At 38.7% G+C, this 12,100-nt stretch overlaps 1 protein-coding gene across 1 annotated transcript in view; it reads right to left on the bottom strand.

The window, feature by feature from the left end:
- TMTC4 (transmembrane O-mannosyltransferase targeting cadherins 4) overlaps positions 1–12,100 on the bottom strand; it is a 55,773-nt gene that overhangs the window by 16,688 nt on the left and 26,985 nt on the right. The window contains exons 8-11 of the mRNA XM_030970941.1: positions 9,196–9,357; positions 8,256–8,458; positions 4,947–5,118; positions 4,728–4,859 (exon numbers count right to left, since the gene is read on the bottom strand). Of these exons, the coding sequence (XP_030826801.1) occupies positions 4,728–4,859; positions 4,947–5,118; positions 8,256–8,458; positions 9,196–9,357 (669 nt within the window). The remainder of the gene's footprint in view (positions 1–4,727; positions 4,860–4,946; positions 5,119–8,255; positions 8,459–9,195; positions 9,358–12,100) is intronic.

The raw sequence follows: 12,100 nt of genomic DNA, 5'->3' as shown, positions 1-12,100 counted from the left end.
ACACGGGACACAGGTGCTTTCTGTGGACCAATGGGTGGGAGGAATCTGGTCTTTAATAATGAGGGGCTGGTGAGTTGTTTAAAATTTCATCTCTAGAGGTGTGGTTCTTCTGTTTTCGACAGATATTGTGCATGCCAGCCTGGGAGGGAAGATTTTCCTTTCCTGGTTAAACATTTAAGAACCCTTCGATATGAAATGATTAAATATTAACTGGAAATGACGTATTACATTATACTCAGATGATCCTTTATCAATCTTAAACAGGCAATTACTTTACAGTAATAGCTCTAAAAGGAGCATTTCTCAGGGATGCATAACAACACAGAATTCTCAGAAATCTAAGAGATCAGGTAAAGATACCTTAGGGTAGAACCTACTTTGAACAGGCATGTGTTGTTTAAGTTAACATAACCATAGCACCAGAGCCTAGCCAAAGAATAGGCTCTATGTATTTGTCTGTTCAATACCTCAATCAACCTAAGAAGCCAGTATAAAAAAGAAAAAGCACTGCATATTATTCTGTGCCAGATATCCATAGTACCTGAACTCTTATTTAAATGTTAAATTTAAACAAGGAGAGGGAAAAAAATATTTTCCTGTACAAAAATGAAATTGTTGCCAGACTGAATTTTTGCTTTTGTTTTCCCTCAAAGCAGAACAGGAAGAAATTGAAATGTAATATCATCTTCTAGGAGGTACACTCCCCCTCACTTGGAGCATTACTATTATTACCAATTGTACTCTCTCTTCCTAGCTGCTGATAATCTGTTTTCAGGGAATATGAACATTTACTGAAAAGGATGAAAGCAAAGCACAGATGTCAAAATTTCTCCAGGAACATGCAGATGCCTCTGTTCAATGCCAGCTTCTGTCATCAATCTTCTCTTTCCTCTACTACTAAAACTCTGTTTTCTAAATAATAATAAGACAAAGCTTTTTTGATATTCACATCTTGTTTGTGTATCTAATGTTGTCTAAAGATTCTTCTGCATGACTGTGCTTGTATACACAAAAATTGACATCTAAAATGGTGGCAAAACACTGCAAACAGCCCATATAAACACAGCCCACAGCACTTAAGGTAAATCCCTCAGAAGATAATCCCTTTATAATATAGAGCATAAAGAAAAAAATCTCAATATCTAAAGGAAATGCCCTCTAGATCAGCTTCCTTAAGGATCAAAGATCAGATCCTCAGGCAGCATTAAATCTTGTTCTGTAACAAAGAGGTTTTACAGGACCTTTTAAGAAAGTATAGAAACCAATCTCACAAACTTATTGTACCTTTTCAGTATTAGCATAGTTAATCTCTGACAAACTTGCATCTATAATGATTGCAGTTTGCATAAAGCAAAAATTTCAAAGTTACTTACTCTGGTATGTCAAGGCAGATAGTTAGTAATATTGTGTTGGGAGTATTTTAACTTCCTTGCTTATTATTGCATAAAAATTGCTACTGAAATGGCTTTTCAAACTATGTTTATTAATTTCTATCCTTTAAAGAAAAGCCAGTAGCAAGGAGAATGCAGAGATTATGTACAAAATCACAATAATTTACAGTCATTTAAATTCAGTTATTTCAAATCCAGGAAAAGAAAAATGCTGGCTATTTCCCATATGTATAACAGTGTAACTGCAATTATTTATTTAGAGAATCAATGAGAGGAAGTCATCCAGGAATAAAGACCATCTCTGGATTCTTAACTGCTATGGCTTTTCTAAAAGCTGACAAAAAATAACTCAGTTCTTCCAACAATGCAAACATTTCCAACAGCAATAAAAAAAAAGGCAGCAAGATGAGCATTTTTGGGAATAATCTTTAAACTTGAAAGAAATCATGTAATGACTTCAGAAGGTGAGGAGCAATCCAACAATGTCTATAAATAGTGAACAGCAGTAGGAAAGGGTCAAAATCTCACATAATCTTACATATCCACATCTGCTCTAGTTGTCAGGACTTCTTTTATCATCACTGGGGAGAAAGACAAATCTAGGGTAGAGTCCTTCTGACTTAGGTCCCTCATTTAGTCCAAGGAGAGAAACTAAATGCTAAAAGAAACAGCTGCTTCTCCCATGGAGAAGAATCCAATCCATACAGTATGAAAAAAGGTGGCAGGGAAAAGAGAATCAATACAGAGTCACCTCCTGTTCAGCTAAGGAAAATACTGCCAAATACATTAAAAATGTGTATTGTTTCAGTCTAATGACCTTTGAAACCAACCTGAGTGCAGGGCCACACAAGTTCAAACGTATGACGTGCTCCTGGACATGTGTCTTGTTTCTCTCTCTTAAAAAACCCTACCTACCCACCCACCACATATTTTTTATATATATATATAAATAATATGTGTTATATATATGTTTATATATAATATATATATAACATATATTTTAAAATATTGTAAATAAATAACATTTGAATAAATTTAACAATATTTAAAACATTTAAAAATCTGTATTGGGAACATTTTTAGAGGTTAAAATATTTTGTAGCTTCATTATGGTACCTTATTATTTCCAATACATTTTAAAGTCACGGGCAATGTTTATTAAAGTTGATGTTAAATGTCATCCTCTTGAGCCAGATGTGTCAAGGCACCAGACTCACTACTGTGCCACACAATCTCATTTAATGCAGTTTCCACATTTTTATCTAAAGAATATGTTTAAAGAAATGAGTCTTGAAATTAGACAAGGCAGTGCTGTTACAACTTGTTATTTAGAATTAGGGTAAGTTTACTCTACTTCCCACACAGACAATTTGGAATTGAAAAGAGCTGTACAACAAAACATGAACAGCTTTTTCTGCTACTGAGGATTTGAGATTTTGAGATCCTGATACATAATGGAAGCAAAGCATAACCACATTACACATATTTAATATGTTCCAAGAACAACAAGAAAAAGCTATTATCTGTGTGCCATTCTTTGGTCTGCATCAGTCTCCCACTGAAATAAATGGGTCACTGAAAGAAAGTCCTGTGGAGTAATTTTTAAAGGAAGCCTGCAATTTCAAGACAATTGAAAATCAAAACAAAACCTGGTTCAAATTTTTACATTTTACCTTTGTCAAAATTAAATAACCATAGCTGAGTTCATAAAGAAAACAAGACATAGGCCCTCATACATGGACTCTCTAAAGTTCCTGCTTAGAAAAGTTCCCTACTATTGTGATTTCAAAGGTACATCCTTCAGCAAAATTGGAATGTGAGCCTACCATCCTTTCCTGGTTCACATCTCCATGCTTTCCCCTTGCACAAGCTGTCACCAGCAGAAATACAGCTCAGGCATGTCTACAGTGCCCAGTGTTGACAAACACAAGCTCATTTTGCCTGTACATTCACTGGCTTTAAACCAGCTGCATTAGCTCAGTAGCTTGTGCACAGCTTATCGGCTCAAGCCCAGTGCTGTGGGAGCCAGGCATGGCTGCAGGCCAAGGAGCTTGGAGCACAGGCAAAGAGTGTGGATCTGTCTAAAGCACTCTCACCATGGCAGATGGATGGAGCTGCACACAAAGAAAACAGATTGCATTTGCTCCATTTATAGCATGCGCTTGTCATCCAGAAGACAAGATATACTGAGGTCATCATTAAAAAGAAGATGGTTGCCTACCACTGCCACACTATAAAATACAACAGCTCTTTCCTATGTATTAAAATCTCAGACTACTGAAAGATGCCATCATGTTGCAAATATTGGCCATAAATGTTTTTTACAGCTAACTGTTGCGTATTTGTATTTCAGTAAATGCTAAGTTTATCATTCTCTTTGTGAAGTTGAGCCTTCACAGGTTCCTTCTTAAACCCTGTGTCTTGAATTGGCATTTTCTAGATACCATTCTAGATTACAGGAATCTAATCTTTTAAAACATCAATGTATTTTTATTGACAAGCTGCACATTCCCACTCCCAGGCTCTTCAAAGAGTCTGTTTACTAAAATTCAGACAACATCAGGGCTCAGTGGTGTGCTCCAACAGATGACACTCTTGGCTGTCAAAAGACTGCTGTGGAGGTCACCTCTGTCAGAGGCTGGAGTCAGTCTCTGATGCTGAACACTGCAGTGAAATATCCTATCCAGCCCCAACCATCTTACTTGTTCCCTCACTAAGCCTGCAGGGAAAATTGCAGCTTTCCTCAGTGCCCATGTCTGAAGAGTCTAGCCTGCTCAGCTGCTGTAAAAAAGGAGAAGTGGGAGCAAGATTTTACTCCCACATCCTGCAATTGCATTGATTATATGCTGCTTTGTCCCTCAGCTGTGCTGGCTTTATATACCACTGGAAGGTTCACAGAAAGGATTCTAAAAACAGCATAGACATTTTTCAGTTGAATACATTGCTACAACTTACTAACCTTGTTTTGATATTTTTGTTGCAATAACTTGCAATTATACACACAATTCTTCTAAATAGATTTTATTAGCCGTACATCAAATTTGACTTGATGCCTTTCTTGAAGTGCATTCTCCCCTCTCCCTCACCTCCCCACTCCCACCTCCAAGTTCTGAATTACAATATTGTAATTTGCACTTTCTGGAATTTGACTATGCTGTCACTGTAATTTAGATGTCTGACCTGTCAATGTCATTCCTGAACTGAGCAGGACTGTGAATAACACTGTAGCACAATATATTAACTATGCATAATACCTCCTTGACCCCACATTTCATTGAAAACACTTAAAAAGAAAAAGAAAAAGAAAAAAAGATTAGAAGTCAATGGGTAACTTACTTTTGCATTCAGAGGGCACACAGACAATGCACTCCTAAAAAGCTGTTCTTCTGACCTCCACTGACTGCTGCGGAGTGCACAGCGCATAACATTTATCAACAAGATTCCAAGTACTGCCACAGCAAGAATTTTCTTAAGGAAAGAGAGGCAAGTTAAGAAACAAATCATGCAATTGAACTGCTTCATCATCAACAACTTTAGTGATTATTTTCATGGTACCTTTTTCTTGGCTTGCTTACTCAAGAGACTAAATCCGTATGTAAAGAGAATACAATATCCAATACTGGGGAGGTAGATGACTCTCTCTGCAACAACAAATCCTACTCGGAAGAAGAGATTACTTGCAGGAAGAAAAGGGATAATAAGAAATCCAAGTCCCAGTGTAAGAATTCTGCAAACAAGAAACATTCTCAGATTAACTACAAATTTTAACTAAAGTACCTTTTCCACTTAACATATAAACTTTATTTAGACACTGTAGAAGGATGTACATATAGGACAGGGAAGCACTTTAAAAATCATTGCTATAACTTCCAGAAAAGCAATATTCATGCTTCCAGGCCACAAAATAGCCCCATTACATATTAATTATATAACTCCTATTTAAAATACAGGAAAAGTAATGGTCAAAGCTATCTGTCTATTTTTGAACCTAGTAAGACAGTAATGGGAGCAAAAACATAAGTCACTGTTAAAGAAGAAACTTAGGTGCACATTCAACAAGAGGGTGGTTTTTCTCCTAACAAACACATCAATAATAAAATCCATTGTGGTTAACCACTTGAAAGTTAGTAATCTACTCTCTTTCTACAGACAGAAGAGACCCACAGCTTTTGAGAGCAGTTTGTCTTCCTTTTTTTAGGCACCAATGTTAGCATCCTCAGCAGGTAGCACTTTATGGACTATACAGAGCTCAGACAAAAGAGTCTAGGTACCTCACTTTTACAGAGCTGACCTAAGGGAACAAGAACCTCAGGTCCATGTCAGGTGTTTCTTACAAAGGCCACGGGCACAGTAATTTTCTATTCTAATTTATTACAAATGAATCTCTACACTGTAAAGTAGATGCATCCTACCTTTTCTCATCCCCACTAGTCCTAGGCCTTCACTATATATTTTAACTTCACTTTTTACTAAAAACCTATTTAGCAATAAAAGCTTAGTGAGTGCATTTTTACTAGAAAGTAGGACATCACTAGCAGCAAGAGTTCCACCCCCTCTCCGAAATGATTTATCTATGCAAATAAGTATGGGAACAGCAGAAAGGCAGGCAGGTACACTGTTAATGTTTGAAGGGATGAGAAGGAAGAAAAGAATAAGATTTTGCACTCTGAACAAACACACAAGTCTGAATTACCTATGTTGTTGATAAAACAAAGATTGTGGAAAATGTGGAAGCATTTGGGAAGCCTGGCTACCCAAGACACGGAGAAGACTGAGGTATTCAATGACTTTTTTGTCTCAGACTTCACTAGCAAGTGCTCTGACCACACAGCTCAAGTCACATAAGGCAAAGGCAGAGATTGGCAGAATGAAGAACTGCCTGCTGTAGGAAAAGGTCAGGCTCAAGAACATCTAAGGTTAATAACTCCGTGGGATGTGGTAAGGTACACTTGCAGATCCCAAGGGAACTGATGGGTGAAGTTGCTAAGATAGTGCTGAGCTCCTACCCATCGTACTTGAGAAATCATGAGTCTGCTGAAGTTCCTACTGACTAGACAAGGGGAGATGCTCATGTTTTAAACAGGGGAAAAGGCAGACTCAGGAAACTAGGTCAGTAGGTCACCTCTGTGCCTGGCAAGATCATGGAGCAGATCCTCCTGGAAAATATGCTAAGGCACCTGGAAAATAAGGAGATGATTGGTGAAAGCCAATCTGGCTTCACACTAAGGGAAAAATGTGCCTGACAAATTTTATAGCCTTCTATAACAGAGTTACAGCATTGCTGGGTCAAGTGATATCATCTACCTGGACTTGTGCAAAGCATTTGACACTGTCCAGCATGACATCCTCATCTCTAAACTGGAGACATGGATTCGACAGCTGGACCTCTTGGTGGCTAAGGAAGTGGCTGGATGGTTGCATGCAAAGAGCTGCAGTCAATGGCTCAGTGTCCAGTGACAAGTGGTGTTCCTCAAGGGCTGGCATTGGGTCTGGCACTGTTTAACATCTTTGTCAGTGACATGGACGGTGGGACTGAGTGCACCCTCAGCAGGTTTGCCCACGACACCCAGCTGTGCAGTGGAGGGAAGGGATGCCATCCAGGGGGACCTGGTTGGTATAGGTGGGCTGATGCAAACCTCATGAAACCCAAGTGCAAGTCTGGTACTTGGGTCAGGGCAATCCCATGAACAAAGATGGGCTGGACAGAAAATGGCATGAGAGCAGCCCTGAGAAGGACTTGGGGGTGTTCAGTGATGAGAAGCTGAACATGACCCAGCAACATGCACTTGCAGTGCAGAAAGCCAACCATATCCTGGCTTGCATCAAAGAGCATGACCAGCAGGGCCAGGGAGGTGGTCCTGCCCCTCCTACTCTGCTCTGGTGAAATCGCAGCTTGGAGTGCTGCCTCCAGGTCTGGGGCCCCCAGGATAAAGAGGACCTGTTGGAGTGAGTCCAGAGGTGGGCCATGAAGATGAGGAGAGGGCTGCAGCACATCTCCTATGAAGACAGGCTGAGAGAGGTAGAGTTGTGTAACCTGGAGAAGAGAAGCCTCCAGAGAAACCTTCTAGCAACCTTCCAGTACCTAAAGAGGGCAAAAGAAAGCTGGAGATGGGCTTCTCAAAAGGACACATAGTGATAGTGCCCCATTCCTGGAAGTGTTCAAGGTCTTTAGAAACCTGATCTTATGAAAGGTGTCCCTGCCTGTGGCAGGGGGACTGGAACTACCCGACCTTTAAGGTCTCTTCCAACTCAAACCATTCTATGACTGAGCAGTTGAAAAATTTTAAGGAACTGAGAAATTAAGTCTACATAAAATCCATGGTAACAGAACCTACAAAGTTAAACAGAAGTCCTTAGTGAGAAAGAACGGTTTACAACAATTTTTTTAGTTCCTTTGGGTGAGCTACAAGCTGTTTTCTGAGTACATACTATGGGTCAAGCATTTTACTTTTTAACTGTATGACCATGGCTTTCAAAGCACATCTCCTCTCTTCCATTATTAGGAGGAAATTAAAGGAAATGATGACTTGTAAGAAGTATGGGCAACAACAAACAATTTCCTACTGTGTTTTGAGCACATATTACTTTTTACCACCTACAGTGTTAAGGATCTCAAAACACCATTTCAGGAAGAAAATAAAGCAGCCATCCATGCCTCCTCCTCCAACTCTGTTTCCTACTAGTTGGTGTACAGTGATGGACCCAAATTGGGATAAAACTGTAATGACAGCTATAAATATTTATTTGAACTGCATTTGCTAGACACCGGTTCCGCTGAATTGTTAAAATTATCAGTAGTGGATTTAACAAAATAATACTGTACTCAAGTTGGCCAGGCATTTAAAATTCATCACTGTCTCTTACCTTCTCTTATGGCTGTCTTCTGAGCACAGAGCTTGGCATATCAGACCAATTAGGCAGAACCAAAGTGCTGCTAGTGCAATTATCCTCCAGTCGCTGACGGATTTAATGAGGGGTATGCAGCCCATTGACCAATCAAAACACAGCCACCAGGGACACAACAGCAACCATGCATTCAGTGAATAGTAGTAATTATAGTTTATAGCCTGTCAGTCAAAGAGAAAACAAACATTTATTTGATAGTAAACTTGGGGGGCGAAGAAGGGGGCAACTTTAGTCCATCTCTCTTCCCTCACTCCCCTTGTAACACAATAAAGAGGCCATGAATACTGTTAGACTACAACTATTTACATATCCATTACAATTACAGCCGTGAAGGTAATTTTTAATTTTCTTTTAAACATAGCTAGGTGGCTCTCTAGTTCAGAGCAGGGAAATGCAATTCTGTGCTGTCCAACCAATGTTCATACATAAAAAGAACAATCTCGTACAACAGGAGAAAACATCAAAAAACATCATCCATCGTTAATTCTCCATCTCCAGAAAGATCCTTAATGCCACCAGAGGTGTATAGGCAATACTCCAAATACACCAGACTAGAATCTTGTGCTATTTCCTTTAGTTGTGAAAGATGAAAAGTCAAGCACAGTATGTGGAAAAGGGATAAAAATCAGCAAAAGCTAATTTCTTGCATGCATGGGAAAAATATGGAGTAAATGGAAAAGTACTGCAATGTGCATGCTAAATTGAATGCAAAGAATACACACGGTATACTATTTAAAAAAAATTGCAGAGAATCATCACAGCAGCACAAGTGAAGGTGACTTATCACACATATCTTGAAATGTTCACTTTATTGTTTCTTAGAAGCACAGAAAACTTAATGTTATCACAAAAGACAAAGGTTCTGAGCTGGCCAGAAAAAAGCAACTTTGTAACTTACTCTTACAAACAGACTGTCAGCGAATGAAGCTGGGTTGTCCACTTCAGTGAAAGCTGGTGGCCCTGTGCCCATAATCCGCCAGCGGATATAAAGTATTCCAGCCCCTCCACACATCAACAGAGTTATCCTGAAAAGCAGCCCCTTCCTTAAGAGCCCAGCATTCTACAGGAAAGAAAGAAAAAAACCCCACCTCATAAAGAAACAGTATTTGTTCTCTTACCCAACACATTCGCATCCTTTTCACCTCTATCTCAGAAAGAAAAATCTATTCCTGTGTATTTTTGCTATTAGAGCTGACATTTTAATGGGAAAGTATTACTTGCAAATATTTTAATTTCCTTCTCCATCAGTAAACAAAACTTTTTACTTCGAGAAGACTCTCTTCTACAAATCCTCTGTAATTCTATAGCTGATATAGTTTGACATGGCAACTTCTGACAGGGAATTTGAGCAGAATACAGCCTTTAGTATACAGCATATTAAATTAATTTATATTTTCTTTCTAAAATGGACGATGAGTACTTTGGGGACTTTGTTTTAAATAGCTATTTTCAGCTGTCTGCTTGTCATGGAAAAACATTTGTCCACTTAGGTATCTTTAGAGGTAAAATTACAGGTATATACGAAGAAAACTGCAGTTAGGAACTGGGAGGAATTAGAAATGGAATTAAAATTTTCACACTTAAAAACTTGATTAAAAAGCTAATGACAGAGAGGCACCCAAATCACTTACTTCAGGGTAAATGACCCAAGATCAGAAAAAGTATAAAATTGTGTTTGATCTATATTAACTCAGTTGGTTTACATCATGCATTTTATAATATACCCTCCAGGTTGTAAAGAAGGCAAGTCACATAAAACAGAGAAATGATGGTGCAGACAGTAAATCTGACAGACTTTTATATCTTTTTCTCCAGAACATATAACACTTTTCTCCAAGCACACATAATTTTCATTAAAAAAAAAAAAAACAAACAAAATAAAAACCAAACCCAAATCAAAAACCAAAACAGTGTATACTGCAGAGATTCTTCAAGCTTCACCAGTGGAGACTGGACCACCATAGTTGTTTAGGATATCAATATCAGCTATATCTGAAGGTTAAAAAAAAAAAAGGTACACTTCCTGAACAAAGACAGACATCAGTGCACTGGCTGAAGGTACTTATTTTCTAAAGGGATGGAGAAGTTAAATTAAAAAACAATTTTCAGATTGCTTTTTTAGTATTTGTAATTGACAATGGAGTAATGGTAAAATATTTCACTGAATACCTAAGGATAAAGCAGTTTGTAATTTTGAGTTTACATAAGCAAGCCTTTGTGCTCAAATGATTGCTTCTGATCTGGACATCTTAGTAACCAAAGTTACTACAAGGAGGATTCAGGAATGGTTTTCCTATAAAATAGTTTTTGGAGAAAATTGTGCTATGAAAAAGCCCCACATACAGTGAATATTTATAACTGCTTTATAACAGATTAACAACAAAATCTCTTAGCCCAGGGCTTCATTTCATTTAACAGTACATGCAGTCTCTTATAGGCCACATTTCACAATTTCCACAAAATCTCTCAGTAGGCAGAATGTGAAAGTGGAAGAGGTGTTATTGTATCCTCTCTGATTCAGAACTAACTGAAATCTGGCATGAAACTGAAACCTGTCTCTATCAAGAAGAAAAAAAATGTTCTTACTTGAAGAGTTTTTAGAATCTGCCTTTCAACAAAGCAAAACAATCTTAGATAGGCTTCCTTGAAAAGAGCAGAACAGATTTTTGCAGGTAACAGGAGCTAAAATTAATTACTTCTACCAAAAGAATAAGAGGGAAAAGGCACATCTGATGTTTTCTTCACTGAAAGAGAACCATTTAAAAGTTTTTCTTTTAAACAGAAGCAACACACTCTGAGCTCTTTATGGTTAAAGAGTAGCCCTCCAAAAAGGTTTGCCTCTGACATTTCCTAGAATCATAGAATGGTTTGGGCTGGAAGGGATGCCATGGATATCTTTTGCTAGATCAGTTTGCTCAAAGCCCTGTCAAGTCTGGCCCAGAACACTTCCAGGGATAACTTCTCTGGATAACCTGTTCCAGTGCCTCACCACACTCATTGTAAAGAACTTATTACTGCCAAACACTGGACCAGGCTTCCTAGAGAGGTGGTCTCCTGGAGCCTGCTCTTCTCCATTCCAGAAGGCCACTAGACTAGTCAGGCACAATCTGCACGTGGTGAACCTGGGTTGGCTGCCTCCAGACACCTCCCTGTCATTCATATGTTTTGCCATAACTTCCATGCTCTTACCAGGCACTGATGTGAGGCTGACTGGCAACTTATTCCCGAGGTTCTACTTATTACCTTTTGTTTCTAGCATTTAATTCTGAACTAGCTCTACTGTAGATCCCTACAGCTCTAGATGCTTCCCATGTCATATTCTAGTTGATATTAGTCTCCTGATACAGCAAAACTCCCCAGCATTCCTATTTGCTGCCTGAAACACTCCTGTAGTCCTCACGTAGCCCTTCTTGGTCAAATCTATTATTTCATTTCTAGAGAACCTACTTCCCCTGATTTCCCCTGCAGCTCATTTCACTCCTTGCAAAGGAATTCAAAAGCCCCACAGGACTTCTGCCACTCATAAACATTAGTGAGACTGCTCTGCAGTGAAACCACTGACTGAAGCAAAGTCCAAAGAATATTCTTTTGCCTTGTTGAATGTTGGATGAGAATCTTAGCTGTAGGTCTATTTGGCTGCTATCCATCATTGATCTGAGGCCGATTGTTTCTGTTACTCACTTGCCAGTGCCAATACTAGGTGCCAGACTCTACTTGAGACAATACCAGATAAATTGACTTCAATGAAAGTCACAAAAATCAATCCCTAGCAACTATCAGTGCTTACCTAACTTTTTCTTTTA

This window comes from Camarhynchus parvulus, chromosome 1 (assembly GCF_901933205.1).
Source record: "Camarhynchus parvulus chromosome 1, STF_HiC, whole genome shotgun sequence".
In the NCBI taxonomy this organism is placed as follows: domain Eukaryota; kingdom Metazoa; phylum Chordata; class Aves; order Passeriformes; family Thraupidae; genus Camarhynchus; species Camarhynchus parvulus.
The sequence above is the reverse complement of the archived record's forward strand: the minus strand, read 5'-3'. Positions and strand labels throughout refer to the sequence as shown.